Below are 18,496 nucleotides of genomic sequence, written 5' to 3'. Positions count from 1 at the left end.
TGCTGGCAAATGGGACTAGATTAGTTTAGGATATCTGGTCTGCATGGACGTGTTGGATCAAAGGGTTTGTTTCCATGCTGTACATCTCTGTGACTCTAAGTGAGAAGTTTTGTACTGGTCCTCCTGCAGGGCGAAAACAGACCCCAAGTGGGAATGAGGAATAAAGACAAAATCATGGTCTGCAACACTCCTTCCCCCACTCAGCCAAAAGGAAGAGTCATTAGTTTTATTTTCCTTCATAAATAAGATCCCTTACCAAAATGATGGAAGCATTATAAAATTGTGTGTTACAGGAAAGGGAGAAGCCATCCATTTCAACTGGACAAGGCAAAGTGCACCCATGTTTCTGATCTGTGGACAAGGTTTGAATATTCTCAAGAAAAGCAACAGGAGACTGACCCAATATTGGTGCTCTCCCTCAATTTCATAAACTCAGCACTTGAGAGCGAGAAGAACAACAGTGTAAGAGCAAGGAGCACAGCCATATGTATTTCAAGAGCCGAAATGAACAGGATGGCCTCATGGCATAGTGCACTTCCATCACAGGATAGCAGCACATACTTCAGGGTAAGGTATAGAGCTCTTGATCACCATTGCTGCCTTCCTCTAGGGACAGGCATGAAAATCAAAGGGCTTTCCTGCCTACTCACACCATTCAGTTACACAATGGTAAGACAGAGATTTAAGGGCCATTCTTGTCCCTTTCTCAAATGGGGAATTGTGCGACCAAGGGCATAAAAGTGCCTTAAAAGCAATGTATTTTTAAGAGTAAGTCCTCCATTGATTCAACAAAACGAATGATACTTCAACAGCAAAGTAGCTGGGGCCTTGCCAAGATTAGTTAAATAGCAAACTTGATATCATGGTTCGTTTAGGAGTGTGTCAAGCTGGTGTGATATTTCAATGTGAAAACTTTTTCAGACTAAAATTATCAGGAATAAAAAGGAAAGAAATTATGAATCAGCAAATTGCAGGTCAAACCACACAAATGCCCGGATATTTTAGGGGAGACAGAAAGGTAGCAGGGTTACATTTACACAGCAGAAAACCAGGCAATTCCAGGTTGGCAGAGATTGGGCAAATTTAATGGCAGGATCACATTAAAGTTGCTTTAGTCGATTTCCCATTTGACTTGATTGTGTTACAGGCCAACTATTGGGTAGGAATCTCTATGATACAAGGCTGTAATAATCAGAGAGTTATCAGAGGTTTTGTTGGATACAGGAAGTGGCAAGTAGCATGGCAAGGAGATCCACAGAATCCATACAGTGTAGAAGCTGGCTATTCGGCCCAACACCCTGACCCATCCCCCTACCCTTTCCCTGTAACCCTGCATTTCCCATGGCTAATGCATCTAACCTACACATCCTTAAACACTATGGGCAATTTCAGATGGATAATCCACCTAGCATGCACATCTTTGGACTTCATCCATCGATTTTGAAAATCATTTACATTTGAAAAACTGCAGGTTGGGCTTTTCAAAGCTGAGGAAATCTTTCTCCTGATATAAGTCAGGAAGGTCTCAATCCAGCAGTGATGTGTTTTTGCATTACTGTCTACACTTGATAACTTCACTCTCATTTAACAAAAATCTACACCTCCAAATCAGGAGGCCTAGTTTCAAGTCCCACCTACCCCAGAGATATGTAATAACATCCGAAGAAGTTGATTAGAAAAATATAATAAGAATCTATCTCGCCCTGCCTTAAAAATATTTAAGGACTCTGCTTCCACCACCTTTCACAAAGAGAGTTCCAAAGACTCATGACTATCAGAAAAACAAAACTGGCTAATCTATCTTTCGAATGGACAATCTCTAATTTTTATACACTGACCTAATTCCAGATCCTTCCACGAGAAGAAACATCCTCTCCACATCTACTCGATCCAAATCCCTCAGAATTTTTCAAAGTTTCAATCAAGTCATGTCTTAATTCTTCTAGACTTCAGCCGCTATCCAAACCTTTTTTTTCAGAAAACGCTCTTGCTCCAGATATTAGTCTGGTAAGCCTTCTGTGAATCACCTCCAATGTAGTTACGGCCTTCCTTAAATAAGGTGACCGATATTGTGCATGGTACTCCTGACATTGTCTCACCAGTGTCATGTATAAGTGAAGCACAACTTTCCCACTCAATTCCCCTCACAATGAATTATAACATTTTATTACTTTCCTAATTATTTGCTGTACCTGCATACAACCTTTTGTAATTCATGCACAAGGACACTCACGTGCCATTGTTCTGCATTCTCTCACTGGAGGCAAGTTTGGGCTCAGTACGAGACCCTTTGGCATCAGCAGCTGCTGCGTCGGCAGATCCATGAACACTTTGTTCTTCTGCCTTTATATTTTAGGTTTGGTTTATTTTTAAGACAGCACCAGAGAGTGGCGACACTGTAGAAAATATTTTATTGTATTTGTAACAAAATACATGTGACGATAAATCAAATGCTTCTTTATTCTTCCTGTCAAAATGGACAAACTCACATTTTCCAACATGATAATCCATTTGCCTCATTTTTGCTCACTCACTTAACCTATTTACATATCTTTGTAGCCTCATGTCCTATTTACAACTTACATTTTTTCTTCTCGTCTTTGTGTCATCAGCAAATTTGTCAACCGTACTTTCCGAGACTTTATCTAAGTCATTTATAATAAACTGTAGTTCAAATTATTCTCCGAGTTTCCGGGCAAGTTTATTTTAAATGAATGCTGAACAACAATTGTACTTATATAGCATCTTAAATGTGGTGAAGCAACCCAAGTATTGCACAGTAGCATTAGCAGCAGAAAAAGACCAACTCTGAATCACAAAAGGAGATAAGTGTACCGCTGCGCAATAGCTTGGTCAAAGAAGTAGGTTTTAAAGAGCATCTTAAACATGGAGAAAGACAGGCAAAGAGGGTTAGAAAGGGAATTCTGGGGTTTAGCACCTCGTTGCAGATCCTTTCCAGACTTTAAAGCAAAAATAGTGATCTTATCTAGAATACCGCTCTATGTTCATTAGCAGAGATTTCAACTTTATGCTCATCTATAACTTTTCATATGAAGTTTCCAGCTCACCACCAATGTCCGCATCCCTGTGAAATGTTTCGTTAGAACCCAATTCATCTCTAAGGGCAAGGTGTTAACACAGAATGTAACTTCAAAGGATTGTACTAAGAATAATGGAGAAAATTCAGCCTGTAATTGGCAAAAATGAATTCTGTTTTCAAAGCAAATGGACAATCAGGATGTTGACGCTTGCCAAACTTCCATCCAACTAACAGAGAATCTTTCTCCTGTCTTAAATCGATCAAAAAACAGAAGGGAGAAATAAATCAATAGGTCATCACTGAAAGTGATGTAAACAACTCAACTAACCATTCCCAGTTACAACTGACACACATTTGTAGTGAAGTGTTGCAGTTGACATCTTGCACGTTGCAAATATGCACTGACTGGCAAGGTCGAATTTCATTCCCCTTGTTCCTGCTGCTATTTTTACGAAGGGCTCAGGTGTTGACGTGAATGAAGTAAAATGTCATCGCTTTCAGGCTGGCAAGATTGTTTGTATCTCAGAGCTGCTTTCTTTTCCTCTGAACCTGAACGATACTTTCTGCAAGCACCAAATTTTCAATTAAAAAAAATCAAACTTGGCTCAGTATGTGCAGCCTCCTTTTTTAGCCCAGCACTGTGAAATCGACTTGCTGGAGTCTCTCTACAGGTTCCAAGGGTCAGATGAGATTGATAGCTGAAAATGTGTTGCAGGAAAAGTGCAGCAGGTCAGGCAGCATCCAAGGAGCAGGAGAATTGACATTTCAGGTATGAGCCCTTCTTCAGGAATGAGATTGATAGTCTGATGTACTAGCTCATTTGTGTATTCTCCAATTGACAGGCTTCTCAGTAGGAGTTCCTGGTAAGTGCAGGGGAAATTAGATGTAAAGAAAACTTTCTTGTATTCTTTCAGGGGGCTTGGGCTTCACTGGTAAGATTAAGAGGGTGATACTGAGCCACGTTCTTGAACTCCTGCAACCCATATGATGCAGGTACACTTACAACACTGTTAGAAAGGGAAATTCAAAATTTTGAGACACAGTCAGTGAAGGGGCAGTGATACATTTTAAATCAGGATAACGTATGATTAGAAGAGAACATGCAGGCAGTTGTATTCTCATGCATTCACTACTTTTGTCCTTCTAGTCACAGAGTCATACAGCACGGAAACAGAACCTTAGGTCCAACCAGTCGAGTAACATCTCTAGTCTTGATGACTCTTCATCAGAATCTTAGCTTGCTCCCTCGTCATGGATGCTGTCTGATCCACTGTGATCTCCAGCATTTGTTGTTTTCAGTTCATGACACAGATTATGTTGTTCTGAATATTGCACAATCATCTACAATCATTCTTACCTCCGACCTTATGATAGAAGAAAGAATACTGATGAAACATCTGAAGATGGCTGAGCCTAGGACACTACCCTGAGGAACAGAAGCAGCAATGTCCTGGAACTGAGATGATCGACTGCCAACAAGCAAAACCATTTTTGTTTGTGCTAGGAGAATTTCCCTCAATTCCCACTGAATTCAGTTTTGATTGGGTACCTTGTTGTCACTCTTGGTCAACAGCTGCCATCATATTAAGGGCAATCATTCTCACCTCCCCACTGAGTTTAGTTCTTTGGTCCATGTTTGGAGCAAGGATTTAATGAGATCAGTCAAACACAAAATCCCAAGTGTGAGTGAAGAGGACTTTGCAGGGGTGGGGGTGTTGTTATCAATTCCAGATTTAAGTCAATGCAACATTGAATAACGAATTGAAAAAAAAGACAGAAACATCTGGCTTGTGGTTGTGATACAAAGATCCCCGATTCCTCAGTTAGAGTCCTGTCGTAACCTCAGTTTCTGAGACTGAACATTAAATTCATGAAGTCACATTATTAGCAGGATGCAAAGAATAGAGAATTGATCCAACACTGTCGGAGTTTTCTCTCCAACGTCTATACCGTTGAAAGCAACTTCCCAAATGGGTTAGAAATCAATTAAATGTGCTCTTGCGTTGGCATTTGCACCAAATCTGATAGAGAATGATTTGGAGGTGCCGGAATTGGACTGGGGTGTACAAAGTTAAAAACCACACACCACTAGATTATAGCTGAAAATGTGTTGCTGGAAAAGCGCAGCAGGTCAGGCTGCATCCAAGGAGCAGGAGAATCGATGTTTCGGGCATGAGCCCTTCTTAAGGAATCCCCTGATTCCTACAACACCGGATTATAGTCCAACAAGTTTATTTGGAAGCACTAGCGTTCTGAGTGCAGCTCCTTCATCAGGTGGTTGTGGAGTATAAGATTGTAAGATACAAATTTATAGCAAAAGTTTCGAGTGTGATATAACTGAAATTATATATACTGTGGTTCTCTTCGCCGAGCTGGGAATTTGTATTGCAGACGTTTCGTCCCCTGTCTAGGTGACATCCTCAGTGCTTGGGAGCCTCCTTTGAAGTGCTTCTGTGATCTTTCCTCCGGCATTTGTAGTGGTTAGAATCTGCCGCTTCCGGTTGTCAGTCCCAGCTGTCCGCTGCAGTGGCCGGTATATTGGGTCCAGGTCGATGTGCTTATTGATTGAATCTGTGGATGAGTGCCATGCCTCTGGGAATTCCCTGGCTGTTCGCTGTTTGGCTTGTCCTATAATAGTAGTGTTGTCCCAGTCAAACCCATGTTGCTCGTCATCTGCGTGTGGGGCTACTAAGAATAGCTGGTCGTGTCGTTTCGTGGCTAGTTGGTGTTCATGGATGCGGATCGTGAGCTGTCTTCCTGTTGTCCTATGTAGTGTTTTGTGCAGTCCTTGCATGGGATTTTTCTCCCTACATTCTATGATCCCTTTAATCCTCACAACCATATCTAACTCCTTTTTGAAACTACAAAGTTCAAGCAACAAAATATACTGAGCCATGACTTGATCAGACGTCTCAATAACTAGTCATTGCAGTAATAAACACACAACAACGCATGTTATAGGGTTGACGATCTGAATCAGCTTGTTTCAGCAATGGTCAAGTCAAGGCTAAAATGGATAGAAGAAATGCTGCCCTTGCATAGGCAACCTGATGTTTTCGGGCCAGTAACCTTTGTTTATTACATCCAGCATATTTTTAACATACGCACACTAAATTCATACACAGGAATAAAAACCGAGAGAGTAGCAAAGTAATTCTGCAAATACCCTCTGGCAATATGAGGGAGCTGAAAAGGCAGATGCCATTTCTCCACACTCTCCCTAGCTCAGAGGCTCAAAAATAGTAGCCAATTTGCCAGAACTTTGCAATTAAGAAAGTACCAGGAAAAACGGCTTCCCAAAGTGGTTTTGAGTCCTCTTGCTTTGACACTAACTCTGGAAAATAAACAAAGTCACTTTCCCATTGACAAAGCTTTGCATCAAGTTTTGTTTTATTCAGATTACTTGGTCTCTGCTATTTAAGTCCAAATCCCTTTTCCTGATGGTAAATTCATAGCCCCATGAAATGTTAATTTATGAAACTGCTAACAGTTTATGGGAGTATAAATGTCTCTAGCTATTCCAAGGATGTCAGAATCCGATTGGCAGCATCAACAGAAAAGCTATATGCAGCAAATTAATTATTAAACATTCTTTGATTCTGCTGTGGTTTAGAAGGCTAAGAGCTAGGTTTTGATGCTAAAGTTTTGAAACAAAACCTGAAAGGGCTCTCCTGAAAACTCCCACTTCACTGACTCAGTATAAAAAGTACCTCCGACAAATAAACTTACAAAGAGATTCAAATCTGAAAGAAAATTCTGATCAAGGGTGTGTTCAACCAGCTGGACAGCTGCCTGAAAGTATACACAAATAAAATAAATTGGGTATTCAAAGCAGAAAACTGGAAATAAAGCAACAAAATTGATACTAAGCTTTTATAAAGAATAATGTGAGAAGCAGAAACCAATTCTGAAAACTACTGCCTTGTCATGCACAATGAAATAATGCTGTAAACGAATCACCATGTCTGTTTGATCACTTGGGAAAGAATACAAAGTCTAGTGTTGTATCTCACCAGAGCTCTTCGGATTACTCATTCCAAGCTGTCAAACAGGAAACAACATGGACAGGACACAAGACGGACAGGCATATCCTCAGACACCTCCAATATACTATTTTGCAGTCAAACACAAGTTTGATTAAATACATCTGTGGGCTAATTAAAAGCATATTCATCCAATTTTTTTTTGTTGCAAACATCACTTAGCTCATCTCTTTAGTAAAAGTTATTAGGACCATCAGTTGAAAAACTAGTACTCAACAACTTGACAACATTCTGAACACTGCATTGTAATAAAAGCATCAGAACTAATAAACCAAATGGTGACATGATTCAGCCTTAGGATACTGAAAGAATATACCAGACATACAGCTGATAGTGAACAAATGTCAGGCTTTGAGAGACTAAGCTCAATGGTATGAAGAAACATCAAATTAAGCACTTTGGGATCAATGAGCACATCCGAAGAGAACAGGACTCAAGGCATTGTTTGTTCTTATGTCCAGTTTACACTGCAATCTGTTGCCAGTTTTCCAAACATTCATAAAACGCTAACTCATAAAATAGAGACTACTTTTGTCCATATAATATCGTGTACTAGTATTAGCAAGTCTGAGGGCTGGTCAGCAAGGAAACACTTAACTCAGCGAAACGAAATACAATCAGCTAAAAATTTGTGCTGAAGGGTTTTAAAAATCCATTAATGTCAAACATAATTAAAAACACTTCTTTATTTCACTCATGGACTAAAAGACTGCCATTTCCAGAATACTTACAGCTGACATACTATCCACTTGTTGCATGATAAACAATGCCATTGATTTGGATTTTAGGGCCAAGACCTTGGTATTGATGTGCACAGTTGCATCATTAAACTAAAAAAATAAGTACTCAAAGCTGTTTGATGGAAAAGGATTTACAGGCACTCAATCCCACACAGAAGATTCCAAGGCCTACAAAAGTCTGGGTGTACAATGACATCAAAACACTAAAGGTCAGTTTCTTCATATTTGAAAGTGCTTTGATTAAACATTGTTTCCCTAAGAAATACCATGTCAGAGGCTTAGGGGTGACCTTATAGAGGTTTATAAAATCATTAGAGGCATGGATAGGGTAAACAGGGGTGGGGGAATTCTGAACTAAAGGGCATACGTTTCAGGTGAGAGGGGAATGATTTAAAAGGGATCAAAGGGGAACCTTTGTCACTCAAAGGGTGGTGCATGTGTAATGAGCTGCCAGAGGAAGTGGTGGAGGCTGGTAGAATTACAATATTTAAAAGGCATCTGGATGAGCATATGAATAGGAAGGGTTTAAAGGGATATGGGCCTAGTGCTGGCAAATGATACTAGATTAATTTAGGATATCTGGTCGGCATGGACGAGTCGGACCAAAGGATCGGTTTCCGTGCTGTACATTTCTATTGGCATCTTTATTGTGTCACGTTACTTGAGGTTGAACATCAGTGTTACTATGAGACAGAAATAAAATGTTCAACGCTATTTGAACACAAATACTGCAGTCTCAATCTGGACCAGGTGTATCAAAGGTTAAAACATTCCTTTAAAATACAAATATTATACAGGATTGATTTGAATATATATAAATGGAAAGCATTACTTAAATTTGCTCCATTTCATTTACTTCTTTTAATCTTTGTTTCATATCAATAAACTCATCTGAAATCTGCAGAAAGAGAAAAGTCTGACCTTACAGTTTCCATGGATAGCAAAAAAAGTCACAAAATTATTAAGTACATTGCGACTATTTTCTATTTATTCAAATTAGGAAGGTTTAATAACTACTGTAAAATCTAAAATGCGTTAGAACTCTTCACTTACTCATTTACATTTAATAAGTTTGGCTGCGAAATGTATTCCTTTGACCTTGCATGGGGAACCAGTAGATGCAGTATATTTGGACACGTAAAAAACATTCAACAAAGTATCACACTAAAGCTAGTTAAGATCACAGCCCAAGCTGTCTGCACAGTTAGAAAATTTCGTTCACTAATTGAGTCAGAGAGGTGAAATAAAAGGGGTCATTTTTAGGGTGGCAAACCATAACAAGTGGAATGCCATAGGAATCAGTGCTGGGGCCACAAATACTTACATTTGCCGAGGGAAGTGAATGTACTCTTGCTAAGTTTGCAGATACACAAAAATAGTGAGAATGCAAGTGGTGAAGGTGACACAAAGAGTCAACAGAGAATATAGACAGGTTAAATGAGAGGGCCAGAACTCGACAGACAGAAAATAATGTAGTGAATACCTCACTCTGGTAGGAAGAATAAATGAGATGAATATTAGTTAAATGAAGAAAGAATGCAGAATGCTTCAGTGGAGGGATTTGGGAGTCCTTATACAGGAGTCATAAAAAGCCAGCATACATGTTCAATGGGCAATAAGAACAGTAAATGAAACACTGGAAAAGGGAATGAACAAGAAAAATAGGGAAGTCTTGAATAAAATACACAAGGATCGAGACAGACCACACTGACAATATTGTGAACAGTTCTGGTTCCCTTTTCTAAGTGAAGATATACTGGCATTGGAGACAGGCCAGAAAAAAATTCAATGAGTTGATCCTGGGTATGGAAAGATTTTCTTATGAGGAGAAGTTGAGTGGGTTGGGATTGCACTCATCGGAATTCAGAAGAATCAGTGGAGCTGAATGAAACATAAGGTTCTGAGGGGGTTGACAGGGTAGATATGGAGAGATAGTTCCCTTTTACCACAGAGAAGTGTTAAAGCTGGACCATTAAGACTATTCAAAGCTAAGATGGACATACTTTTAATTAGAAACATAAACAAGGGATATGGGGGAAAAAGGCAGGAAAGTGGATTTCCAGATGATTAAATCAACCATGATCTCATTCAATGTCAATGAAATCTCAACGGGCCAAATAGCCTACTTTGTGCCTACAGTCCTCGCACAGGAAAGCTCAATGGCACTCTGATGTCTGGAGCCAATATTGCATCTGCAGTGAGACACAAAGTATTCAACCACTCGTACTCACTTGGACAAAAACAACAGTAGAAAGGTATGCCTGGATTTTCTTAGCTTTGGAAATCAAACAATCATGCAGCTGAGAAAGAAAGTTTCTTTTCAATGAACGTTCAGAAAGACAAATTCTGCACAAATTGCATTTTAAACATTTCATTTTCTTCAACTTTATGAAAGATTTAGTATACATTCCAATATTCACAGTGCATTTTTTGTGTGTATCAGTGTAATCTTATCTGTGTAATCCTGTGCAATGTAAATACAACAGGCAGCTGCATATAAAATACACACCCAAATGACAACAAGAAGTGAAAATCAAAATACAGAATACAGCTGTATGGCAAATCAGAGCCTCAGGATTACTACAATACAGGAGGCCATTTGGATATCTGGAGGAGTAACTCAGCTAGTTCCACTCCCCTGCCCTGCACAATTTGTCTCTTCAGGTGCTCAACCAATTTCCTTTGAAAGCCATGGCTGAATCTCCATTATTATGCAGTGCATTCCAAGTCACAAAACCTCACTGCCTCCGAATTTTATCCTCATGCCATCTTTAGTTTTCTTTTGTCATTCGCCTCAAATCTCTCTCCTTTGGTGGGCCAACTTTGTGCTAGTGGAAACATTCTCTAGTTATGTTGTCTCGACATGTCATACAACACTAGGTAATAGTCCAACAGGTTTATTTGGAAGCACTAGCTTTTGGAGCGCTGCTCCTTCATCAGGTGGTGGACAATTGATTTTGAAAGTTTTCTTCCCCTCTCAGGAGAACAGTCTCAACATTCTATTCGTGCAAGTGGAGGTTCTCTGCCTTGGAACGATATTCCTACATCTTTTCCGAACATGGATTCTGGACCACCTTCCCTAAAACACTAAGGGTATACCTCTTATTGTAGACAAGACTTACACTGAGTGTAAACCCCGAAAAGGTCGCCCCTCAGCCTCCGACGCTCTTGGGAAAATAGTTCCAGTCTCTCCCTGTAAATCAAACCTTTCAATCATAGCAACATCCTTGTAAATCTTTTCTGAACCCTTTCAAATTTCACAATATCTCTTCTCTACAGGAAGGCCATAAGTGGCCTAATCAATGTCCTGTACAGCCTCAACATGACCACCCAACTCCTATATCCAATGCTCTGACCAATGAAGGGAAGCATACTAAATGCCTTCTTCACTGTCCTATCTACATGCCACTCCAGATTGAAGGAACAATGAACCTGAACCTCTTTGTTCAGCAACACTCCCCAGGACCTTACCATTAAGTGTAAAGTCCTGCTCTGATTTGCCTTTCCAAAATTAAACTCCATCTGCCATCCCTCAGCCCATTGGCCCATCTGATCAAGATTCCACTGTACCCTAAGGTAACCTTCTTCACTGCCCATTACACCTGCAATTTTGGTGTCATCGACAAACTTATTAACCATATATCTTATGTTCACACCCAAATCATTTACATAAATGACAAAAAGCACCAGTTGACCCAGCACCAATCCTTGTGGTACATCACTGCTCACTGGCCTCCAGACTGAAAGGCGACCCTCCACCATCCCCCTCTGTCTTTTACCTTCAAGCCAGTTCTATATCCAAATGGCTAGTTCTCCCTGTATTCCATGAGATCTAACCTTGCTAATCAGTCTATGAGGAATCTTGTCGAATGCCTGACTGAAATCTATATAGATCACATCCACCGCTTTGCCCTCATCAATCCTCTTTGATACTTTTTCATAAAACTTAATCAAGTTAGTGAGACACAATTTCCCATGCACGACGCCATGTTAACTATCCTTAATCAGTCCTCACCTTTCCAAATATGAGAAAATCCTGTCCCTCAGGATTCCCTCCAACAACTTGCCAACCACCGATCTCAGGCGCAATGGACTATATAGTTCACTGATTATTTTGTTAAAGCTTTACGAGCTCTTTTCAAATCAAGTAGAAGGGCTTATGCCTGAAATGTCGATTCTCCTGCTCCTTGGATGCTGCCTGACCTGCTGCGCTTTTCCAGCAACACATTTTTCAAATCAAGTATCAAGTCAGGAACAAACTGCATCAATGGAGCACAGCGAACTTGAGAAAACATCTTAAGGCATTTTATATCATACACCAAGTGCAGGGGATATTAAGAAGGGGTGACTGAAGGATGGGTTAATACTAGATGAAGGAAGGTCATAAATAAGGAGAATTTGGAAACAGACCTTGATGGGCTGAAAACCATTGTAGGTCAGCAAGAACAAGCATGATGGGTGAACAAGAAAGAACAAACAAGTTAGCATTCAGTCTGCAGAGTATGAATAAATTCAAGTTATTGATGGTGGATCACCAAGGGGCTGGTATATTTAAATCTGAAGGTAGCAAAAGCAAGGGTTCCAGCACGAGGTTACTTGAAGCAGGGCCTGTGTATACAGTTGAAAGGCACTGGCATTTTTGATGGACTATGATCAACAGTTCATCTCAGAGTCAAAAAAGAAATGGACTGTCTGGTTCAGTTTTAGACAGTGGCCTGGGAGGACAATGGGATCAATGATGGGACAGCAGTATTTTCTGTCCCTTCCAGAAACCAAATGATGATATTCCCAATGTTTAACTGAAGGAAACTGCAACTCATCCAGGAATGGATTTCCAGCAATGAGGTTTAGTCAAGCTCTCCTGACTTTTGACTATGTTGTTAGTCAATTATTAATGAAAGCAATGAAAGAAATTGGTGCTTTTGCCCTGTCTACATACTAGACAGATGTCATCGACTGAAGCAAAGCTTGTCCTCAAGTTAGAATTGCGCATATTTCAAATTGTTGACTATTCAGAAGAGGCTGAAGAGAATTCAGAGACTAGAATCAGTATAGTGCCTGTGATATAGGTGCACAAAACTACTATGCTTTATCACTATGTACATGTCCAATTATCTTCAAATTTCTGCAAGAGGATTAAAGACTGGAAATGAACTGGGATTTCGGCAAAGGGCAAAGTTGGATCATTGTTTAGAAGATGACTCATGGCCGAGAAAGCATGGGGAGTTAGTCCAGTAAAGAGTCTTTCTCTGAAGCAACAGTAAGTGATTCCAGCTATTAACATTTTCTTCTGGGAAGAGGAATGTAAGTCATTCTAAAGGAATGCTAGATACAGGGAATAAAGACCCCTCATTATCTTCACCCGTGGTTATGTTCATGGCTGTTCAAAAAATATCTCCTTGTAAAATTGTCTAACACTGACAACGACGCCTCCTAAACTTAAGAACTCCTGTTATGATGAAATTAATGTGATGTGCAAAAGGGTAGTGGAAGCACATTAGATTGTAATGGAGGTACTTGAAAAGGAAAAATCTGCAGTACCATAGGATAGAACAGGGTGTGTAATTAATTTTTGATTTGATTTTGACTTGATTTATTGCAATCACATGCACATAAGTACATGAAAAATTTTTGTTGCGCAAGCAATACAGGAAGATCTAGTGTGCTTAGACACAGCTAGACATACAAGGTTATGGCTGCACAGAAGTTGTGCAAAGCAAGATTAACATTATTTGAAGGTAGGGAGGTCCATTCAACAATCTAGTAACAGCAGGGAAGAAGTTGGTCTTGAACCTCTTGATGAGTCTGTTCAAGCTTCTGTTATCTTCTGCCCGGCAGAAGGAATTGAAAGAGGGCTCTTTGATGATGTTGTCAGCCTTTCCATGATAACGAGAAGTGTAGATGGAGTCCATAGAATGGAGGTTGTCTTCCATGACGGTCTGGCCACGCACACAACTTTCTGTAGTTTCTTATAGTACTGGGCAGAGCAGTTGCCATATCAGGCCGTTATGGATAGAATGTTTTCTATGGTGAATCTGTAAAAGTTGATGGGGGTCCTCATGGACATGTCAAATTTCCTAAGTTGCCTGAAGGAGAAGAAGCATTGTTGTGCCTTCTTTATTGTCATACCTACGTGGAAGGTCTAGGACAGAGTGTCGGTTATTGTCACTCCTAGGAACTTGACATTCTTGGCCCTCTCCATCTTAGCTCCTGGACAAAGGGGAAGTGGTGTGAATTGATCATTTTACTGGACCAGCAATTCAAAACCCTAGGCTAAAGTTCTGGGACCAGAGTTCGAATCCTGCCATGTTGAAATTATAACTGAAGGAAAAGCTAACTTAATGGTAACTATGTAACCACTGTCGATCGTCGTAAATAAAAATCTGGTTCACTAATGTCCTTTAGGGAAGGAAATCTGTCATCTTTGCCTCGTCTGGCCCACATGGGACTCCAAACCAACAGCAATGGCGTTGACCCTTAACTGCTCTCTGGGCAATTATGGATGGGCAATAAGTGCTGACCTAGCCAGTGACACCAACATCCTATCACCAGACAAAAAATACTGAATCTCTTTCAAGGAACCACCACTACCAGGAGCTGAATGTCCTTCCTTACTTTGTGTAAATCCAAATATTGAACTCCAATGATTATTCTCAAATTATTAAATCTTGCTTAAAAACATTGATGAAGAGTTATGGGGTCAGAATCTCATCTCAGAATCAATGAGCATGACAAGGCAGTGACAGTGGGCGGCACGGTGTTCAATTCCCGCCTCAGGCAACTGACTGTGTGGAGTTTGTACGTTCTCCCTGTGTCTGCGTGGGTTTCCTCCGGGTGCTCCGGTTTCCTCCCACAGTCCAAAGATGTGCAGGTCAGGTGAATTGGCCATGCTAAATTGCCCATAATGTTAGGTAAGAGGTAAATGTAGGGGTATGGGTGGGTTGCGCTTTGGCGGGTCGGTGTGGACTTGTTGGGCTGAAGGGCCTGTTTCCACACTGTAAATAATCTAATCTAATCTAAAAAAGTCTGGTGCAACCTTACACAGATGCAAGCTTCAATAGAATTCAGGTAACTGTGCGTTTTTATGTCAGAGACTATGTATTATCCTCTCAGTTGAGATTTGAATAAAATATACTCAGGATGACATTAACGAATAAAATGGATCTTAAATCATTCACCAATTTCTATTTTGGTGGATAATGAATATTCTAATATAACACTTCCACAGCATTACAGATAATTTAACAACTGCTACATCAAAGTACTGTAGATGCCCTTCAACTGGAGGGACAATAGAGTACGTCAGTGGTGAGTTAATAGAGATGTCAATGGCAGAACATGTTCACCTACTTAAAGTCCTTCTATTATGCAACAATGCTACCAAATCAGAACTCAGATCATAATGCTACCTAGTACAATAATTTTGTAAACACAGTTCAAATACCGACCAGTATTTTTAACAGCAAATTATTGTCTCTTGCAATCAAAATATTTGCAACATACTCTAAAGTGCAAGGGGGCCTCAATGTAACATGTCACAGCACAATGCACCACAATTCAATTAAATTCAACAGTACTGACATCAAACAACATAACCAAAGCAACTCAAGAGAACACAGCAGAACAAAGCTTAACACAATACAATTCAACACCGTATAGATGATTAAAATGCAAGACAACAAATATATCTTCAGAGAGACTGAATTAGACAACTTTCACATATGGTGCAATGCAAATTAATTGTATGACAATACAATGGCACAGTGCAGTTAGTGAACCACTGTTCAAGGAACATACAAATGGAATTGAGTACAGTACAATGCACTATAGAATTCTGAGCACAAGTTTTGACTGATTAGCGCCGCTTGCCCTCCAGAGCATTTGCACAAAAAGACAGTATCATCAGTTATTCAAATGGCAGTTCTGGTGGGATAAGCTATTAAAACACTTTTACAATTTTACCTTTTTGTTTTAAACATGACCATTTTTCACTTAAGTTGGTTTAATTAACACAAGCTATGCTATGATGAAAGATACAGGTAACTAAAAACCATTTTGTGCAAAGTACTTCAAACATTGCAATCAACGGTGGGAATCAACTGTTTATAAAATACAAAGCATTAAAATATATATTCCTGGAAGTCAAAAGCTTAAATCTGGATATCATTTAATAGCACTGCACATCCAAACCAATTTTATCTTTTAGGTTCTGTTCAGAGTTATATATTTACCAGCGATTGTCAGCAACATTAAGGATTTCCTGTCTCTTGTCTTATTATCCCCTTCCCAGGCGTCTTTCCTGTCGTGTGAAGGCATTCAGAGCAGTCTGCAGCCTGTCGCCCCCGTGCATGCTGCTCGCTGAGCATTTTCCTGTCTGGTAGCTCAATCGCTCAACTTGCTTCCCATTTCTACACGTATGACAAACATTTTGCCAGTTGCCAAGTGACTCCCTGGTCAGTGATTAATGATATTGCAAAAATCCACCCAAAAATCCCAGGGTCGATTCCCCTGAGAACAGCAATACTGCTTCAAGTCAGGGCCAGAAGCTGGAAGGATGAGGCGTGGTGGGCTGCACCTTCTAACCCTTCTAGACGAGTTCTTTTTCTTTACTACTTTAGACAAATCGATCCAAACAAAAGCCCTTTTTTCCTGCTTTGTTTTGGGCAAAACAAGTACAAAGGGTTCTGAGAGCCATTAGGTGAGTATGTGGACTTAAAGCAATCCTTCTGCTGAGAGGAAGAAGAGTAATTAAGCTGTCTCTAAGGAATAGAATCAAAGCCGTCTCACAACAATACAAGTGTAAAAATGCAGTTGCCTGCTATTTTGACACAACAAATACCACCTCCCGACATGAAAGTTAACCATTGCACAGGCATTTGACTATCTTAAAGCTGCTCCTATATGGTTTGTCACCTTATCGGATGAAAAACTACCCCAATAATAATAATGCAAGACAGTGAGACAGGAACGGGTGTGTGCAAACAAAGCAGCTCTTCTTTAGTTCAAGGTGGTTGTGGAAATCTTTGCTGTTATGGCACTGTGAAGCATTTTAAACTTTAATAGGTTGCTTTACTTGATTCCTACTGTCCCAGTGGAGGAGAGCAGCAACACAACCGAAATGCACAGCACTTCAGAAGGAACAGGTTTGCTTACTCCACCCATCTGCACCTAATTAGCTGCAATGCACTCTGGATGTGCTACTACCGTACAGTGCTGCAAAAGAAAGGAAAATCACTTTCCTAAAGTTTAAAGCATTTCGTATGTCATAGATCTGAAGCTCGTATTGTAACACGGTGTGGAGATACCCCCGGAAGAGGCCAGCTCACCAGCTGAGCACTGTGCTGGCAATAAGCGGAAGGAATGTTCCTGGTAGTCAGCCTCAGGGCCTTTTGACTGCTGCTCAACCCAAGACGCACTTCATAGCGGAAGCCACTCCAAGACGGAGAAAATGATTTCCTGCGCCTCATTTGCGTGAGAGCAATAGGGCTGCATCTATTGCAGAGGAGTTCTGGAAATCAGGCTTCTGTCTTGACCCTTGCGTATGGAAAAATGAGCTTTTGTTAGGTTAGGAAAATTGAACTGAGTAGCTAATTATGATAGTGTCTTCATGGTCATAAAGATCAGGAAGGCCTCCAGCCATCCTCAAAGTTAGTTGACCATAGCATACTGCAACTGACCTCAGCCATCCTGGTAAAGGGAAGGAAAATCAATTTGGATTCCAACACTTGATCATTAAAAATGACAAATACTGCAATTACATATGCATGAATCTTGAGTCAGTCCTATGGTTGCATTCTTCTGGTCAAATTACATGACTAGGCAAAAAAAGGAATAGCCATGTGGGAGAGGCTCTGGAAGAAGACTTGCAGCTAGAATTGCAGCTCAGTGAGGTAGGGCGGGGCAAAAGTGATTTTAAAAAATGAAATAAATAAAAACGAGTAAAATGATCAAATTAAATATTTTAAGATATTGCAAAGATCACAGCAGACCAAACTTCTCACTGTGTTTGATACAGTTAGCCAGTCACTAAAAGCTCCATGACACAAGTAGAGATGTTGCAGTCATTACACACTCAAACTTAGTTTGTCCACTATAGTTGCCTACTATTCCAAACCAAAAAGTTGTACGTGAACTATAATTAATGCACACTGATGCCACAGCTAAATAAAACCTGTCCCGACTCAAACTCCCAATTTCAGTTAGACTGTCTAAAGCATGTGGCTGGGAGAGACAAAGCTACTGCCTAGAGTGTAAACCACGGTTGAGGTATAGATGTAGGTCGCCTTTCTTTCTTCTCAAATAGCAACGTACAAATGAAATGAAAAGAGGGGAAGAATTCAAAGCAAAGAAACACACATTCAATGTGAAAATGGGGAAGCTGCATAGAAACAAAATTATTTGAAAATCTGACTTTCCTCAACTGTTTGTCCTATTCAAGAAACATGAAGTTGAAATCCAGTATTATATGATGCACTAGCCAGTTGATGTCAAGAGTTAGTGGAAACTATACGTAATTCCTATCCTACTGGGATCATCATAATACAAACTTCTCTTAAACAGCTCAATAGGCAATGATTGTTCAAAAGAAAAATATCAGATTGCCAAATCTTTCAATGCCATAGAACACATGGTGAGGCTGGCCATTCACAATTTATGGCATTATTGTCTCAACA

At 40.1% G+C, this 18,496-nt stretch overlaps 1 protein-coding gene across 10 annotated transcripts in view; it reads right to left on the bottom strand.

Moving 5' to 3' along the window:
• Positions 1–18,496, bottom strand: part of raraa (retinoic acid receptor, alpha a) — a 564,031-nt gene that overhangs the window by 238,837 nt on the left and 306,698 nt on the right. The window contains exon 1 of one of the 10 annotated variants that reach the window (XM_060848788.1): positions 16,055–16,186. The exons of 8 other annotated variants lie outside the window; for them this stretch is intronic. In XM_060848788.1, the coding sequence (XP_060704771.1) occupies positions 16,055–16,139 (85 nt within the window). In that variant the 5' untranslated portion in view covers positions 16,140–16,186. Of the gene's footprint in view, positions 1–16,054; positions 16,187–18,496 lie in introns of those variants that run through there. One more of the 10 variants, XM_060848786.1, reaches the window with a different exon arrangement.

This window comes from Hemiscyllium ocellatum, chromosome 32 (assembly GCF_020745735.1).
Source record: "Hemiscyllium ocellatum isolate sHemOce1 chromosome 32, sHemOce1.pat.X.cur, whole genome shotgun sequence".
In the NCBI taxonomy this organism is placed as follows: domain Eukaryota; kingdom Metazoa; phylum Chordata; class Chondrichthyes; order Orectolobiformes; family Hemiscylliidae; genus Hemiscyllium; species Hemiscyllium ocellatum.
The sequence above is the reverse complement of the archived record's forward strand: the minus strand, read 5'-3'. Positions and strand labels throughout refer to the sequence as shown.